This window comes from Pinus tabuliformis, chromosome X (genome assembly GCF_031772625.1).
Source record: "Pinus tabuliformis cultivar Carrire ecotype Pingquan chromosome X, CPIR1, whole genome shotgun sequence".
NCBI classification, from domain to species: domain Eukaryota; kingdom Viridiplantae; phylum Streptophyta; class Pinopsida; order Pinales; family Pinaceae; genus Pinus; species Pinus tabuliformis.
Window position 1 is genome coordinate 1,301,217,217 of NC_142308.1, and position 19,830 is coordinate 1,301,237,046.

The 19,830-nt window shown below is 39.0% G+C and overlaps 1 protein-coding gene across 1 annotated transcript in view; it reads left to right on the forward strand.

The window, feature by feature from the left end:
- Positions 1–788: 788 nt before the first annotated feature.
- Positions 789–19,830, forward strand: part of ARC6 (Chaperone DnaJ-domain superfamily protein) — a 52,683-nt gene continuing 33,641 nt past the window's right edge. The window contains exons 1-3 of the mRNA XM_089453222.1: positions 789–1,262; positions 1,360–1,590; positions 4,255–4,479. Coding sequence (XP_089309348.1) covers positions 981–1,262; positions 1,360–1,590; positions 4,255–4,479 — 738 coding nt within the window. The 5' untranslated portion in view covers positions 789–980. The remainder of the gene's footprint in view (positions 1,263–1,359; positions 1,591–4,254; positions 4,480–19,830) is intronic.

Here is a 19,830-nt window from a genome sequence, read left to right on the forward strand (position 1 = left end):
ACATGCGAAGGAGGATGAGGAATGACTCTCACCTCCATTCCCGCTATGAACATACCTCCACCACCCTGGTGCAATAACCATGTATTTATAATGATGCGACATCATGTGCCCTCTCCATTTTTTCTCACCGGTTCGATGCCATGCCATGCTGAGGAAGGGACAAGTGTAATGGGCGCACGACATCCAACGACACACCATTCCCTTCACCGTTCGCACCCCCATTGAGGATATTTGAGAAAAAAAATTACTTTCAAACTTTTTTTTATATAGTGGGAAATCTATCATAACTGAGTTGTCAAATCAATAGTGAGACATCTATCACTAGGTGCTATTCAAAAAGGTAGACTAACTCATCACTATTATTTAAAGAAAACCATGCCATGTGCAATTACCTACTGATGGTTCATAAAAGGGTAGACTTTCACTCTTGCTAGATGCCTTTGGGCCTTGAGCCATTAGTATGTTTCCTTGCCTCCTAGAAAAATAAACTTTTAAGTTTAAGAAATACTACAACCCAAATTTACTTTTCAAACTTATTAACAAATCTTAATCCACTCTATAATAATTTTTTAACCTAAAAATATAATAATGTGTAAAATATATACAAATTCCTCTAATTACGATATCGAAATTACCCACATATATGCATATGATAACAATATCGCTTATTGTGCCGTTGCAAGATTATCGGAAACATTAATAGAAAATAAAATAATAGACAAATTGAATTTTAATCGAAGAGTGCAGATTAGGTCTTGGTTTATGATATGATAGCTAATTATTCGATCGCTGCAAGAGCCCACTCACAACAAAACGAAAAGTACCGATGGCATTTGTGTGGAGCCGTGGATCTCCAGTGTTTTCACTCTAATTTAGGTTAGATTCGAGTCCGAAGAGGCCCCGAGCAACCCACAAGCAAATTGAGGCACAACACTATCTCAATCCATAACACCACAGCTCCACACTGGTTATGACTGGCAATGGCACTCCTCAAGTTCGCTCCCTGCCATGGACTTGGCTTTCTTCCCAACTTTTCTGATGGAGATAACATTGCAAGGAGACCGGATTCAATGTTTCATCTTCCCCGCATCAGCAGCAGAAGTAAAGGGAGGAGAAGGAGCTTGTCGGGCGGACAACTGAGATGCAGTGCAAGCAAATGGGCAGACAGGCTTTTTTCGGATTTCAATGACCCAACTGACTCGAGCTCTGTTGTTACATTGGCCCCTGAGAGACAATTTACTCTCCCAATTGACTTCTACCAAGTATACCCACGTATTATTTATTTTTTTCTTCCGTTTCACCATCTTGGATAAGTCTATTGGAGTATTTATCTACGGGGTAATTTGAATGGTTTCGCAGGTATTAGGAGCCGAGACCCATTTCTTGGGGGATGGTATAAAGAGAGCTTACGAGGCAAGAGTTCGTAGGGTTCCCCATGAATGCTACAGCGACGAAGCTCTCACGGGTCGCAGGCAGATTCTGCACAGTGCTTGTGACACGCTGGCGAATCCTCGTTCAAGAGGAGATTACAACCAGGGGCTCATTGAAAATGAGGCTGAAACCTTGATGAGGGAGGTTCCCTGGAACAAGGTAATTATAGTTTGTTCTAAACTTTCATTTCAAATTTCGTAGTATTGGCTTCTGGGGTTTATGGCTTTTTTATGTTCAAGCCGGCCTATAGTTTTCATTTCATATTTCATGGTTTTGGCTTATGAGGTTTATGGATTTTTTTGTTCAAGCCCTCTTATACTTTTATAAAGAAAGAAATGCTATCCAACATTTGTTGAGAGAATTGGTGATGGTACATATGAGTCTCAATATATTTTGATTTCTATGTCAATGAAAATGTTCACATCAGTGGCCTTTTACTAACGCAATGATTGATTTGTGGAGGGCTGAGTATGACTGTTTACCAAATAAATGCCATCGTACTCACTTTTCTGTGTGTGGTGGAAAATCCTGAAAAGTGAGGTTCTTTCCACTTGATATCATAATTATACAATAATTAGAACACATATAAACACAGGCCCGATTTATAATTATACTAACTACAACACATATAAACACAGGTATGCGTTAATTCCATTGATATATATCTATTCGTTTGTTATGGAGCCAATGGTTGGGATTCCATTGAGCAAAAGCAAAAGGAGACATATACAGTAACATTCATGGCCATTAATGGGACCATCTACCTTTCTCTACACATATATAGTCGCAATATGCGATTTCTGTTTGGTCTACATATATGCAGCTGAAGACTGAAGGCTCCTTCAGCCTGATGTCATAATTATACAATAGCTAGAAGACAATTAAACACAGGTCTGATTTTCACAGATATGCATCAATTTCATTACAATGCTGTATTTTCACAGGTACAATGCTGTTTATTCCATATGAGGAATATACATATATTTTCAGTACTGTCAATATAATACTGTCACTTGTGGGAATTGAACTTGCGGGAATTGAACCTGGGCGGGGCGAATTCCATTCCTTCCTCCCAACCACCTGGGCTAATCCCAATGGACATAAATATGTATTTGATATGGAGCCAATGGCTGGAATTCCATTGAACAAAAGCAAAAAGAGACATATACAGTAGCAATTTTGTGGCCATTAATGGAACTATCTATCTTTCACTACCTAACTTTACATATATACAGTAGCATTCTTGGCCATTAATGGAACTATATATCTTTCTCTACCTATCTTTAGGTACGTACAGTCGCAATACGTGATTTCTGTTAGTTCTACATATATACAGTAGCGGTATGTGAATTCCGTTTTGTTTCATGTCGTTGCCATTCTCTGCACTGTGTTGCGCCAATGGCCAGAATTCCATTGAACAAAAGCAAAAGGAGACATATACAGTAGCATTCATTGCTGTTAATGGGACTGTCTATCTTTCTCTATCTTTCCCTACATATTTACATTATCAATATGTGATTTTCTGGTTCATTTTGTGTTTTGGCTGTTCTCTGCTCTGTATTGTGCCAAAGCTTGGGATTCCATTGAACAAAACCTAGAAGCAAAAGGAGACATATACAGTAGCATTCATGATTTTGTCAATGAGACAATCTATCTTTCTTAGCATTCATGATTGTTAATGAGACCATCTATCTTTCTTTACCTTGCTGTACATATAGTAGCAATATGTGATTTTGCGTTTGGTTATATGTCGTGGCTATTCTCTGCTCTGTGTTGTCTATCCCAGCAGAAGGCCAAGAGTAGTGATGTTACAGCCGCAGTCATCCAACCTGCTAAATCCAGGTTACATTGATCATCATGCACATGTGTATTTTGAGACTGGCCTCCCCTTGCTACCTACCTGATAAACACATGAATACTCTTTTTAGAGTCATGTCATTGTTGGGGCAATTGATCTACCCCCTGTCTCTAATTGTAATATTCATCTATTGGAAAAACCAATAAGCTGTGGTGTGGATTCTGTTAAATTGATATTCTTTCCAACCCGGTGAAAGTGGTCTTGTACTGAACACTGGAATTATTGTGTTTCGTAGATTTTTTTGATTTGTTTTGTTTGTTTTTTTCCTTTAATCTTCGTTTTGCTTCTGGGCTAGCAATGGAAATGTGTACACGATGGATGTTTCCACTATGTCTCACCTAAATAATAATTCACCTGCTACCATATGGTGGTTTACTGGCATTGCAGACCAGGTTAGCAGTTCTATTGGTAGTTCTTTGCTAGAATCTGTTTTAAAGTTGGCAACAAGTGCAAGAGTAGGTTGTTTTATAAAGTTCTACAGGTACCAAAAGCTTTGCCAATTTCGAAGCTGGCTTTGTGGTGCAAGCCCCCAAGGCGATGTGATAGCATCCTCTCTCACTGTGGTACTAACGATGCTTAGAGGTGCCTGTGCACTTTGTAGGACCCCTTCCTTGCGATCTTTGTTTTTGTGATGCCTTCTTAGTTGAAAGTTTGCTAAAAGTAAAAAACAAAGTGTCATATTCCTTGTTGAAGATTTTGTTTCACATTAATATGACTGCTTATTGATAACTTCAAAATTGTGAATGCAATCACCTGAAAGTTACATGAATAAATCTGAGAAGTCACTTTCACAGAAAATTCAGCTAGCTCCAATTCACTCAGAAAGTGATTATACATCCTTCCCTTATTCACTTATATCCTAAAATATTTACGTGAAACTTTAAAAGGCCAAAAAGTAGTAATTAGAACCATTCTGTTGTCAACATATGATTATGCATGTTTTAAGGTTTTACATCCGTTGGCAGGTTCCTGGAGCACTGTGCCTGCTTCAAGAAGTTGGAGAAGTGGAAGTTGTTATTCAGGCCGGACAAAGACTTTTGCAAGAGCAGTTACCCAAATCCTTCAAACGGGATGTCATGTTGGCAATGGCTTTGTCTTATGTGGATATTTCTCGGGAAGCTATGGCTGAATCATCACCAGATATTATCAAGAGCTGCGAAGCACTTGAAAGAGCATTGCAGATTTTACAGGTAGGGTAGATTATGTGTTGCATTTTAAGTGGCTAGAATTTTAATGAAATGATTGGATTGTTAAAAATACACTGTTTTCTTTGTATTATGGTTTTTCTCATTTGAATCCATCTTTTAGATACACACCTGTCTGCTGGACAATACCACCTATATGATCAAGGGTTCTTTTAGATGACGATATAATTATGCTGAAGCACTTCTGTACTAATCATTTAAGGGTGAGAGACAGCAACGGTTTTTTACAACTTATTTCCCTTTAGATTTTCAATGTGGACATTCCATACAAACCTTAACACTGATGGCAGAGTGTGTCTATCTGAAGTAATGGTCCCAGTCACCTAAGAAGATTGGTCGCCAACAACTTGACAATTTATCATCGTGTGTTTTCTCTGACTTTTTATTTACCTTAGAGCTTTGAGATTTATCAAATATTAAGATCTCTAAGCTTTAGCCTTCCACTGTTTTGCCACACTTATTTCTCAGTTCAGCCCAAACGTGAGGAAATAGACAGATTTCTTTTTTATGATTTTGAATATTGATCTCATTATTTAGTAATATGGCACAGTAACATCAGTATGGTATGGAAGCACATCCATATCAACTGATGTTAAGACAAACATCTTTTAGAAGGATACACATGTAATTACGAAAAGATCCTCAAAGATTCGAAGGGTTTGAAATCACTAGGCTGACTAAACAGAGAAGCATTGAACATGGAAGTAACAAGACAGATGGGTGCATGGCGGGGGGGCATTATCTTTTGTGCAAGCACGCCAACCATCATCATGCTTATTCGGGGAATGGCTATAGCAAAGGTGGGGTACTTCATATTGTTAGAATCTGTTTATTTGGTGGCCTTGCTAATATATTGTAGATTTTCTTGTGCTCCCACACATTTTGTTTAATATCTCTAGAGGATCCCTAGCTTGGAGGAATTCTACCGACAAGGCAAGGAGCAGTTGAGTATTTGGCCGTTTGAGAGGATCAAGTGCTATTTGTACTTTTCTGCTTCGTTTGGGACTTGCATAATACAGTTAGTGAAGATAACTTGGTTGCCAATGACAAGTAGAAGAAACTTGTAATTGGGTTTACCAATATCCATATTTTCCTTCACAAAATGAAATAGCATTGCCGCTGTAAGCTGTTGCCATGCCGTCTTGCCAGACAAAGGGCCAAGTTCAGTGAAGAAGGCGGAGACCTGACTTAATTTGAACACCATTGCATACAAGTTATGCTTGTTTGCTTAAATTCAGATTGTCTTTGATCTAGGATACCATTATTAGATTTAGATAATGGGCTCTTCAAGATATGGCATATGAAGGGGGCTAAGCCTATCTTAGAAATTTGGAACAATGGCTAAGATTGGTGAAGTTACAAATAGAATTAAGGTCTTCTTAAGCTTAATAGGGCCTTGCTAGAGTTTCTCAAATCTCTTGAGCCATAGAAAGGTAGACCTAACTTATTCAACAAAATTGTTACTTTTTTCTTCTTGGTAAGGAGGCATGGTTGTTTGCAAGAGAATATTTCAAAAATTCCTCAACTATTTTAATTCCCATTCTTCTACTGATAGCAAGAGTGAAAAATGCTCGATTTATGGAGAAAACATAAAACACAAATCTTTGGACTATAGAGATAGCCCTCTTGTCAATATTGAAGAGTTTTTGCTAGCTTGTTTGAATTTAACCATTTGAGAATCAACATTATAGAACTCAATTGTTTCCTTTTAAGTATTTCTTGAAATGTCTCAAGGCATCAAGTGATGTGATCCTCCACATAGATTTTCCTTTTTAGGTGAGGATAATGTGTATTTGGAGAGGAGTTAGTGGACCAACCTTCAAGTATTTGAAAGCTTACCTCTTTAGTTGTGTTGAATATTCCATGGTAAATAGATTCTGCACTGTAAAATAATTCCTAGAGAAAACTAAATGACCTAAACTAAAAAGACATCTCAAAACAGCTCTCTGCAATAAATGCTACAATTTATAATCATACTGCAGAAAACAAATAACAAAACTCAATAGTTGACTGTCAAACCTGTCACTATTTTTCGTTTATTCTGAACATGGAAAAGTAAACCAGTGAACTTAAAACTCCGTATAAGTAAGTAAATTTGTTAATGTCCAAAAAATGACCACAAAAGTAGGTCAATGGGACTGAAGAAGAGTACAGTCAGTATGACTACAATGTGCGAGTGCAAGCACATCTTCTAGAAAAATGGTAAAAATAACATATAGAGAGAAAGAAACCAGTGGTAGTGCTGCTGCGACATGTATGTAAAATCCGTGGTATAATTCAAAATACTCAATAGTTGCAGCATGGTAATAATAGTAATTAGTGGCCTGTCCAAAGAGAATAAGTGAGATGGCAAAATCTGGCAATGGAGCTAAGAATGTTAGGGGCTCCTGAGTCTGATGGCTGATGGTGAGGGAAGCGGACCAAGTACAGGTTTGCTGTCGAAGTCCCATGAAACCAGTGGTGGATCCGGCTGTATGATCTTGGGGGGGATGTATGAAGGAGGGATACTCCTAGCATTTGAGGATGAAAGGAAAAAACTCTGAATAGATCTCTGGCCACTCCTATAGGACTGGGAGGTAGTTGGACGTTTCCAAGGTGCCCTTTCTGATTTTTTTTTTTTGTGTTGGTCCCTTTGGTGCTTTGAGAACCTGCAAACTGATGTATGGTTCGGTATTGTTGAATTGGCCTCAGTGGTATCTGTCGATCTTGAGGAGGGGAAGACTAAGAAGAGACTTGAGATCTCACCCTTCTATTATCTGGAGCATTCTGAACCTATGTCCATCGCTTGTGGCACTGGTTTTACGAATCCACATGAAAGTATGAGGTGATTCTCCTGGCCATCTCGGGGCAGGGCATGGTGTGTAGGTACTGAGATTTGTGGCTGAAAATCTCCTTGATGAAGAGTGCTAAGCATCATTGATCTTGGTACCTGAAGAAGGTAGAGAGGGAGCCTCTTGAATCTTGATATAGACAATGATAGCATCCTTTGATCTCATAGTATAGGGGGCACCTAAAAATGAGGTGCATCTTTGTCTCTGGTTCTTGTAGGTGGCATAGTTGGCAAATCCTATCTTGCTGTGGTATGGTGGTCCGTCTCTATTCAGAGTCTATGAGAACCAACACAGAACTGTCCCAACTAGATCTTTAGCGTGTGCATCTAATCTCGGTGTGTGTACAATGCCATCTTGTAGCTCCTAGAAGTTCTCTAGGTAGGACATTTTCGGGCCCAAGCTCATTGAAGGTGAGGTCCAAGCGGTCTGAATGTACAATCTGTAGATATCCTCTCTAATGGCCTAGTTTAGTACCTGCTGGGTTGGTAAGAGATGGCTCAATGCATCAGGGGAGACACTGAATGGGGGAAGGTGCTCTAGGGAGATAGTTAGTGATTGGAGAAGTTGAGATGCCACTGAGAACCAACCTCGAGCATGTCCTGACGAGGGAGGATTTGAGGCAAGAACCTCCAATGAGCAAAGAGAAAGATAGGGAAACCTATCCCTCCCAGTGTCTGGGTCTCTGAAAGCACTGACTCTATGAAGGAACAAAACCAAACAGAAAATGATCTTGAGGCAAAATGTGTGGACACCGAACTTTGCTTGAATAATGGGGTTGTGAAATTGTCTATCTACAATGGATGATGCATTTAAGAAGCAGGGTTTAGACTCTCTCTAGGATGGTCCAATTTGTGTGCAACAAGCTCGGTACCCAAACTTCAGAGCCATAGAGAACTGTGGGCCTAATAAGTGCCTCCATGAGGTGAAGTTTGGATGAGATACCTTGAAACTGATTTTGAAAACATTGTCTCCCAATGAGGGTAAGGGAACCATATCCTTTATTGAGCTGGGGCTGGAGCGTCGGTCGCATATCAAAACGAGGTCCTATGAACTGTATTCCCAAGTAGGTGTAAATTGTGGTGATCTCAATCTCAAAGCCTCGATAGTGTAAGTGTAAGTTTGTATGAGATCTCTTCAATGCATTGAAGACCAAAACCTTGGTTTTACATAGGTTGACTGTCAATTGTTGAAGATCACAGATTTTGGACAGTGCATCGGTCTATCTTTGTAGTCCCTTATGAGAGGAAGCCAACAAGACCAAGTCATTGGCAAAAATGAGGAGCGAAATCAACACTTGCTGTAGAAGACAACCATCCCCTTCCTGGATGTGCTCATGTAGGAAAGACTCTAGGTCATTAATATAAATCCCGAAGTGGGTTAGTGAGAGGGGGCACCCTGCTTGACTCCGATGGTGTTAGTTTTTGTAGCATCGGAGGTGTTCTAGTGTTAACTTTGTGGAGAGGCTAAAACACAGGAGTTCTCCATAACCCATAAATAGTTTCTGGAAATTCCACCTAGAAGTGTCTCAATGAGGGTTAGGGAACCATATCCTTTACTGAGCCGGCACTGGAGCGCCGGTCGCATATCAAAACGAGGTCCTATGAACTGTATCCCCAAGTAGGTGTAAGTTGTGGTGATCTCAATCTCAAAGCCTCAATAGTGGAAGTGTAAGTTTGTATGAGATCTCTTCAATGCATTGAAGACCAAAACCTTGGTTTTACACAAGTTGACTGTCAATTGTTGAAGATCACAGATTTTGGACAGTGCATCAGTCTATCTTTGTAGTCCCTTATGAGAAGAAGCCAACAACACCAAGTCATTGGCAAAAATGAGGAGCGAAATCAACACTTGCTGTAGAAGACAACCATCCCCTTCCTGGATGTGCTCATGTAGGAAAGACTCTAGGTCATTAATATAAATCCCGAAGTGGGTTAGTGAGAGGGGGCATCCTGCTTGACTCTGATGGTGTTAGTTTGTGTAGCGTCGGAGGTGTTCTAGTGTCAACTTTGTGGAGAGGCTAAAACACAGGAGTTCTCCATAACCCATAAATCGTTTTTGGAAATTCCACCTAGAAGTGTCTCAATTAGATTATTATCCTATTTTTAATTATTTCTCAAGTCTAAACTTAGGAGAAGGGGTTAATTAATCAGAATTAATTGAGATAAGGTGTGAATCATCTAAAAACTCACATAGATCGACATGGAATTAATCTGGGCCCTTGATTAAGTTTTAATCTTGGCCTTTGGAGGTATAACAAAAGATTATAAGAAGAAGTTGATGGGTAGATGGAGAACACACTTGGGAGAACCACAAAGAGTTCTATTTCCTTGGAGAGTTTGATTTTTTAAGGATTTTTTCAAAGAGCCAACATTGTTGGAAGAGTTCGACCTTTAGTAGGAAAGCAGAGACAAAGAGGGGCAAAGACAGTGAGGTTGGAGCAAGTTTTCCAGATCCGGTGAAGTGCATTACAGATAAAGACCAAAATTACTCCAAGAAGCTACACAAAGGCTTCATTGGGTTCCAGAGGTCGGGCAGAGGTTCCAGAGTGTCGGAGAAGCGTTTTTCGAGTTAGCAGCAGGCAAGATGACTTGATTAGCAGTCGATTCGAGTAGCACGTGTGGCAGGCAGCTTCAGGTTGACGCAAATCCTGCGCAACCTAGTTGAACGACTTGTAGTAGTAGTTAAGTGACGGGATTGCTTGGAGTGAGGGTAATTTCCCTCGGATTATTTTTGCCAATATTTTATTTGTAGGATAGCCATTATTTGACATCCAGATTGTACTAAGATTAATTCACTGCTGCATAATAATATAAAACCCTCAGTTGCTGCACCGGTTTTCTCAAGTTGGGTTTTTTCGGGGACTTTTGTCCAAAAATAGCTGTGTCAATTTTGATGTGTGTGTGCCAGAATATTTCTCAGTTTCCAGTTTATCTTCCACATAATTTAATTTGGTGAAAATTGCAGTAGAGAATTATTCGTTGTTTGTGTGGGCAAATAAATTGTTAAATCAATTAAGTGTCGGGATTGCTTGGATTGAGGGTAATTTCCTTTAGATTATTTTTGCCAATATTTTCTTTGCAGGATAGCTAGTGTTCGATGTCTAAATTGTTGTTCAGAGGGAGCAACAACACAATTTTTCTAGGGACTGCGCAGACCCTAGTCAGGTAGTATGAGTGGCAGAGCAGAAATTTGATTTTAGTTGCGACAGGCAGGGATAATTTGATTTGCTCAGAGGGGCTTCATGAGTGAGCATTGGAGGAGACGAAGGAGCCTAAACATCTTTTAATAATGTTGACTTATTCAATTAACCACCACTGTTTGGTTATCTTAAGCCCTAGTAAAAGGAGGCCCTTGCCTTATGGATGAGGTCATTTATTCTTAAATGAATGTAGGATGCGTCTCATAGGTACACAATATTTGTGATGCCTTCCTTAAGTAAATTGCTCCATAAAATACACTAAAGAATGCTCACGCTTGATGTCTAATGCCCAACAACCATTGAAAGTATGCCATTTCACCACCCCTTGGGGTTTTAGCCTAGAAACTGGGGTCATCAAATTCAAACTTAAATATATCTCAAACCAAAAGGCCACTCGGGGCATTTCACATACCACTGGAAACATCTTGACAAGGAGAATCTAATGATGAGGATCTCTAAGGTAAACTCCATGATTTTCCACTTCGAAAACCTCTAACAAGTTTGGGGTATGTCCTTAGTCTAGGGAACCCAAACCTAGAACTTAGGGTTTTCAACCATCCAACAGTGGAGCTTTCAACTTGATGTAATCCGGACAAATATAAGAAGCATTCATTAACTGTTCGACATCAATGATTGATGTTTTATTCGAATTCAAACCCAAGGGTTGACTTCAATGACAACACCATCCAACACTTTTGGCACATTTTTAAGGGATTTTGCCACAATTTTTGAAGTTATTTTTGGCATCACTCTTGTAGAAGTTTGAAGCATATCTTGAAGTTATTCTTGTAGAAGTTTGGAGCAAATATTGAAGTTATTCTTGTAGAGGTTTGGAGCATATGTTGAAGTTATTCTTGTAGAAGTTTGGAGCATATCTTGAAGTTATTGTTGTAGCAGTTTGGAGCAGATCTTGAAGTCATTCTTGTAGAAGTTTGGAGCAGACCATGATGTCATCCTTGTAGAAGTCTTGAAGTAGATTCGAGTTACCTTTTGAGGCAGATCAACAGTATTTTCTGAGGCAAAGTTTCTGAGGGAGATCTGAGCTACTAAAAGCACAATCTGAGGTCTGTTTTAAGGCATATCTAAAGCAACTGATTGAAGGGTGGAGCTAGGGAAGGAAGTTGTAGCTTCCTTTAGGAGGTTGCCGCCTCGTTCCAATGGATGCTGGTAAACCAGGGTTTGTAGCTCCTTTCGGTAGTGGCTGGTAAATATCTTGGGGTTGTAGTCCTTATAGTTGTAGTTGGTAAACGGGAAGTTGTAACTTCCCTTGTAATATAGATATCTTATTCATATGTATCTTGTGTTCCTTTGGTGTGATGTTATTGATTAATGGTTTTGATACTAAATTGTAAGAAAAAGTGAAATACCGATTCACCTTGTTGAAGGATGTAACTAGTGTCGGTCTTCATAATTGTATTTATCAAAAGAAAGAAAAAGAAATTTATTTATAAAAGAAAATTATTTATTAAGCATGGGTTTCATGTTTTATTATTTTGATTTTAGGTCAAAGCCTCCATTTTAGGCTTCTAGGGTTAATGTCATAAGTCCTAGTCCATGTCATCATGTAATAAACCCTTCTTGGGATTTATTTGTCAAGAAAGAAAATTATTATAATGTAAAATGATTCAAATAACTCCTCCACCAAGTCGGCCTCAAAGAAGACAAGTCGGCCTCATTAAGGACAAATCGGCCTCAACAGAAGCCTCAAACCACTATATATAGGGAACAACTCGACCTCATTTGGAGCACAAGACAAGCAAGTCGATCTGCAGTTGCAAGAGGAGAAAAAGGAGAGCGAAATACCTAAGAAGGAGGAGAAAGTCCCAACGAAGAAGAAGGAAACCTCTTTCAAGCAAAAGTAAGTCGAATTTCTCTCTATTGCCACACGTGTGAAGTTTCTGGGTTGCAGAAGGGCCGAAAATTTCAAAATTGTAGGGAGGCCGAAAATTTGGAAGATGGAGGGCCGAAATTCTGTGTAGCAGCTGGATTGAAGCTGGTTGGCGAGAGTAGACTACTGAAGTTTGCATTATCATATTGGAAGGCTGACTTGGTGGAGTGAGGAAGGTCTTTTGGTCTAGTCAAAGGTCTTGGTCTGTCTTAATTTGATTTGAATCTATTAGTGGAAGAGTTTGACTTGGTTTGCCCCTACATAGGGGTTTTAGCCTTGGTTGAGTGCCTACTTCTGGTATCATTGATCTTCATGCTTTTGGTACGATGATAGCTTGATGAGAAGATGATAAAGAAGAACATAAAGAAATCTAATAAGAATACAAGAATATCACAAGTAATTATCAACATAAGAAAATCTTTCTCCCTTTCTGATTTTCTAACATGGGATCAGAGCTAAGGTGAAAGAAGAGAAAAAAAAGGCAGCTTGACGATCTATTGAGAAAAGGGTTAAGATAAGGTTTCAAAGTAGACCATAAGGAGAAGAACAATATAAAAAAGAGGAAGGACTATTATGGCCACATCAATGAAGACAAAAAACAAACTAGGAGCCACCAACTATAGAGCATGGAAGAAGAGGATAGATTATATCCTTGCAAAACACAAAGTATTGGATTTTGTACTAGGAAAAGTCAAGGAACCCTCAGATGATGCAGGAAAGGAAAAGTACAAGGAACCCTCAGACGATGCAGGAAAGGAAAAGTACAAGGAAACAAACATCTTGGCCATGAATCTAATTGTAGATGGAGTGAAGGATAACTTAATCCCCTACATATCCAATATAGATACTGCAAAAGGGATGTATGAAGCTCTCTCCAAACTATTCACCATCAAGAACATTGGACAAATAACTAGTCTCAAAAATGAACTAAGAACAATAAAGATGACAAAAGATGATACTTTATCTTCCTATTTTGTAAGAATCTCCAGAATAAGAGATGAGCTCCAACCTATTGATGAAGTCACACTAGATAAAGAGCTTGTGATTGTTGTACTACTAGGAATACCAAAATCTTGGAGTGCCTTTGCATCAGCAATTAGCAGTTGGAAATAAACGCCATCTTTTGAAGAAATGTGGAATGCATGTAGTCAAGAAGAAGCTCGCATCTCATTAGCAAACAATAAAAAGGAAGATGAAGAGAACACCACATCCAATGCATATTCCGCTCACTACGAAAAAAAGGTAGCAAGCAAGAAGTTTAAAGGACCGAAGAAGAAGATTGACCTATCTAAAGTAGAGTGTTATCATTGTTATAAGATGGGACATTATTGTTGAAATAAGTAACTAGGTTCGGACTTCATAAATATGAAATGTACTCTTGATTCTTGTGTATTGTGAAAAGAAAGAAAAATTATTATTATTATTTCTTTTGTAAGCATGGGTTTCATGCTCAAGGTCAATTTTATTTGTAGGTCAAGCACCCATTGAGTGCTTCTAGGGTTTGTCATAGAGTCAAGAAGTCAATTGAGTCATCGTCATATATGAAAGACCCCATTTGGCATATTGTATCATGTAAAGAAAATTTATGTAAGTCAATTTGAGTCATAAAGACCCTCCAAGATCAAGTTGGCCTAGTTGCAACAAGCCGACCTACAAAGTGACAAGTCAGCCTCATGAAAGCGTTGCTCAACCTCACAAGAAGCCTATATATATAGAAGCCCGACCTCATTTGAAAGAGCATCCAACAAGTTCGATCAAGGAAGAAAAAGAGACCTATAAGGAGCGAAAAAGGAGAATGAAGGAGACAAAAGAAGAAACCAAAATTTGAGTTTCTGGGCTATAAATCCTTCACATGTGCGAGAAAAGTAGGGCATTTGTTGTAGCAGCAAGACCAAAAATTGTAGTCATATTGAAGGCCAAAATCATGCATGAAAAAGATTAAGTTTGCAGGTCGAATTTTCAAGGAAGAGGAAACTCATCAAGCGAAGGATAAAAGAGACCTATTCCACCATATTCCCACCACACGTGCGAGTTAGGGTTTCTGCAGGAAGGTCGATAATCACAGTCAGAAATTGTAGGTCCATAATTGTTGTCGAAGGAGAGGTTGTAGCTGCTGGGAAGCAAGTTTGATTTGGGTTGACTTTGTGAGAAGCTACTTAATCAAGAAGAGGTTTGACTTGGTCTTTGAGGGATCTTTGTCAAGGGTCCTACGTCTTGGAATTCGACATTTGAAGATTCTATACGAAGAGAAGAATTCTTGTGGGTTTTCCTCTCAAGAGGAGAGGTTTTGGCCCTGGCTTGTAGCCTACATTTTGTGTCCTCTTGTTTCATTGATCTTCATTGTTTGGTAGCTATTTGATGATAAATAACACCAAAATAATCAAGATAAGAAGTTAACTACAAGTATATCAAATTAAGTAAAAGAAAATTAGAAGCAATTATCAAAATAAGAGAAATCACCCTAATCAAGTTTCCCAAGATTTCTCAACATGGTATCAAAGCTAAGGTGACAACAACAAGGAAAGGCAGCTTGAAGATCATTCCTTTAAAGAAGAAGACATAAGGGTCAAGCACAAGAATATCATCAAGGAGAACTAAGAAGCATCAAGGAGGACTATCCATCTCATCACAAGGATCATATCATCTACAAGGAATAACACCTTGAATAAGAAGAAGACCTCAAAGACCCTAGCTCCATTCAAAAGGACTCTACACTTGAAGCATTCTTGGGAAGCTTACTCAATGTAATATGGAAAATTCACTTTTGTGGACAAAAATGAGCTCCCTTGATCTAGTGGTCTGATCTAGAACAACAGAGGACAAAAAGAATCAATGTTTTCCTTAAAGAGATTGGAATACAGAAAAGAGACCTACCTGGAATCTATAGCAAGTCCTCTTCTCTTTGCTTGTAAGCTCCAATCCTAGCTCCACGCGCTATAAATGGAACCTGCAACAATGACTAAAACAAGCAAAGGAACTACAATATCCACATAGCATAATCCAATATATTTATTCAATGAGTCAACATGGCATTGAAATACAAGAGCATAAGCATAACACAAGTATAGGAAAACATAGTGCTTTTTGTATTAATAAATAAAGGAGAGAGTTACAACCATATATAGAAGCTGACTTTGTAGATGTCTCCCCAATTGTCTTGTCCTTCCTTGCCACAAAGCAAACCTTCACACTCAACCCTAATGAAAATGGATGATGATTCCTTAAGCTCAAAGCAACAACATGAGGGCACTAGCAATCTCCAAAAGCCAACCAAATAATCTCCAAAAGCCAACCCAAACTCCATGGGAGGCAGTAAATTTATAGGGTAAACATGGTAGTTTAGGATTTACCAATCTAGGCTTGAGATCCACTTATGAGGGAGGATAAGCTCAAGGGATAAGAGATAAGATCACTAGAGTAGGATCAGATAGGAATTCGAGATCTCTATCCATGGTAAATGGTTAAAACCACCTTAGAAGCTTCTAGAAGGAGAAGATTCGAAAATATTTTTTAATTTTCCCGAAATTCTAGAATTAACTCATCTGTAGAGTGGAGCAACCTGCATTGATCAATGCTGGTTCTCAGATATGCAACTTGCACCCAACGTAGGTGAACAATTAAGCAGGACGCGCTCAGGCAATGATATCATGATGATTGTTTGACCCGGACCCATGCTTGGATGATTGTTTGAACAATCATAGCCATCATACTGGTAAGCTTGTATGAATCTTGAAATCATAGCTCGGATGGATGGAACTAGATCCAGGGTCTTCCACCTCGTCACTCGATAGTATGAGTCTAACCATGCGAAGAAATGAGCTTAAGTCGAACATGGTAGACACCATATGATTACCGGCGAATGATGTAAGCCGTTAACAGATGCGAGAGAAACCATCGATAATGATAATGGTTCTCAAGGTACTATAGTACAATCTATGTGGTGTGAATGGACGAGCTGAAGTTGAACACCACACAAAATCTTCCGTTCGAAGGCCGATGATGAGTACATGTTGCCAAGAGCAAGGAAACTTACCATTTATGTATGCAAGCTCCAAAGTACCAAAGGGAGTTTCTAAGTCAACTTCTTGGGTAATAAGCTGATGTCTACAGGAAGCGACTTGTCGCAGGAGGGCCTTGATGTATCCCTCATCAACGACACGAAACGGGTATCAAGACTTGAGACAAAATGATGTTGATGTAGAGCTGCCTCATCAACGACACGAAACGGGTATCAAGATTTGAGACAAAATGATGTTGATGTAGAGCTGGTTCAGGAACGACAGACATGAATGAAGGCTTAAGAGTATTGTAGAAGGTAGCAACTGAAGGACTTCTCTTGAACATATCGGTGACACTTTATGGAGTTGGCAGCATTGACCCAAAACCGATTGCGGAGGCTTTTGATATGGTGTGATTAACCAAAGAGGCAAGCAGATTTCCCAACCCAACAATCATAGAGATGAAGTGAAAGAGTGTCATGTTCAAGAGCGACTCACTGCCATTAATAGGTTAAGTACCTTGTTTTCCCAATTTCCCCAACCATTTTTGGTCAGTACCTCTTTATTTTTGACAAGCTTGAGGAGGATAACATATGCTTGATCTATAAGTTCATCCTTCAGATGAATCCTTATGAGTATTTTTAACGAACCCTAAGAAGGAGTGGTTCGGTCTCGTCATGTTCGACAAGTCCAACGTTGTTTGATGATTTTACGAGTCCAGCGAAGGTGTAACTCAACTTCTTTTTCATGTTTAGAGAGTTTGAAAAAGAGGCGAAAAAGAAAACTCCAAAGGTTCCTTTTCGTAAATTTAGTCTCTTGAGTCTGAAAAGGCATAAAACAATACTCAAGAGAACCTTTTAGTCATGTTCGACTAAAGTATTCCTTTTTCGTAAATAGTCTATCCTAATCTGGAAAAGGGTTAAACTTATATTGAGTACGCGTCTTTTCATTTATTTTACCGAGTTCGGAAAGACAAGTGCTCGATAATATTTTCATGTTTTGGGAGTCTGAAAAGAGCTGAAAGAGGACTCCACCTGGAGGAATGAGTGGTATAAAGGGTAGCAACTAGTTCCGGTCATGATGGAATTGCTCAAAACATGTAGAGGTCAAGAGGTAGGCTAACAAGACCACTCATTGCGGCGGTTCCTTGGGCAAAGGTAAAAAACCAAGTCAAAGTGTATGATCAACCAAACAGATGGTGACGATGGAATGAGAAAACTAAGGCTCATTTGGCAAAAATAGGTTGATAAAAATGGTCATCATGAGAGGATAGGATGAGAATGGTTTCATTTTTACACAAGTTTGAAACATGGGAAACTATGCTTGAAATCGGTTTCATTTAAGCTTGAAACAAAGGAAAACTATGCTTGAGAGTAGTTTCATTTTTACACAAGCTTGAAACAAAGGAAAAACTATGCTTGAGAGTAGTTTCATTTTTACACAAGCTTGAAACAAAGGAAAAACTATGCTTGAGATTGGTTTTCATGCTCCTAGCATAATAACACAATTCTAGGCACATGCCCCTCCAAGCTTCATTTCATTCACCTAAGTATATTACTGGTTACTAATAGGCGAATGGAATGAAGGTTCATTTACGAGATCAAGTGAAAGACTCGACTCAACATTTACGAGATCTAATTGAAGACTCGGATTGGAGGGGGATTTGTTTCATTTTTTAACGAGCTTGACACAAGAAAAGAACTATACTCATGACACCTTGTTTCATTTTTTAATGAGATTGACACAAGAAAAGGAACTCCACTTCGACACCTAGGCAGCTCAGTAACCTTGTGGGGGAAGGTTAACTGCTGGTGAGAGATATCCAGGATAGGAAGGAATGGGTTGGGCCACTGACATTTGCATTCCACCTTGATACATATTGTTTTGATAATTAGGATATAGCTCATACCAGGTTGTCTGATCCCAGGAAAACCTGTGGCATGCTATAAATGGGTTCACTGACTTGTACCTGTTGAATAGTCTGACCAAGAAGGCAAAGGGTCAACTTTAGGATCAATTTGAGGTTGATGTTGTTCAGGGGGAGGAATGGGTTGTGAAGCAACCGAGGCATTTGGAGCCAAGGAGGTTGAAAACAACCACACCGGTAAACCTATGGTAAATCCGGGAAGGGACAATGTAGCCATACAAGGAGCACCATCATTTCCAAAAGGAGGAAAAGGACTAGGATTCCCATCAAAGGGGTATCCTTGATTGGTAGACTCGGGAACTGTTGCCATCAGTTTCAGCCTAAGATCTACTAAGGAGTTGTTCCACGATGATAGATTAATTTTAGAAATTAAAGACATAAAATAAAACCAAGGGGTAACTAGGCAGATAAGGATTACCAAGTCATTGTGAACTGCGGAATACCGTTTCCCATGCGTGTAAGCAATCTCCCCGAATGTTGTGTCTGGTGTATCAGAGTTAACAAAGCAACCAACTCAGTTACCTTATGGCAGGATAACAACCTATAGGGGACTTCCAAAATATACCAAGAAGTACGTGGAAGCGCAGTCCGTGGTGGTGTTGCCTAATGTGTTTTGTACGATAGGAAGTATCTCGATATACTTTTCATATGTGGAGTGCCATCTGATATACCCAAGTGTACGTGGATAATGATCCGATATACTTACATACGTGGAATATTGACTATCCGCAGAATGTAACGCAAACAAGTAACGACCGCTCCTACGTTTAAAGACGCTGGAACATGTCTCTAGCCTAGACCTCTATGTGTGTCGTTAATGTTCCAAATGCTCCTTAGATTGATTAAGTAAATTTAGAGTTGATCTTCAATTAAGTTTCACTTTCAAGAGTTAAAACGATGTCACCTGAACTCCTATGATGCAACTAACATGATGAAAAGAAATTTTTTTCTTTGAATGAAGATCTATCTACGGGAAGGAAGAAACAAACAATGATGCAACAAACAAAGAACTTCCTAACTAGATCTTTGAATTTCACTATTCCAATTCAATTCAAAGCCCTAAAAGATGCCAAACCATGCAATGTAATCTATGCATAATTCCCTTGAAAATTGTGCAAATTTAATCTATGCACAATTTCCTTTGTTGTTGTGAAAATGAGAATTGTAGCTATGCAAATGTAATCTATGCAAGAGAATTCTTCAAAACAAATACAAGATGATTCCAATGAAACCAAATGTAATCTAAATTTTATTAATAGAGTACTTAAACTGAAATTGGGTGAAAATTTCAAAGATCAAAAGAGATGACACTCAAAGGTGATTAACACTCATACACAGTTTTAGCAGAAATGAAAGCAAAAAGCTCAATTTCACACAAGGGATTGGCTTTACAGAGGCACAAACAAATTCAGAGACTCAACAAAACCTTTTGGATCAAAGTAGAACAAAGAGCTAGGCAAAGAAATGCAAAATTTTGCACCCTACAGGATCAA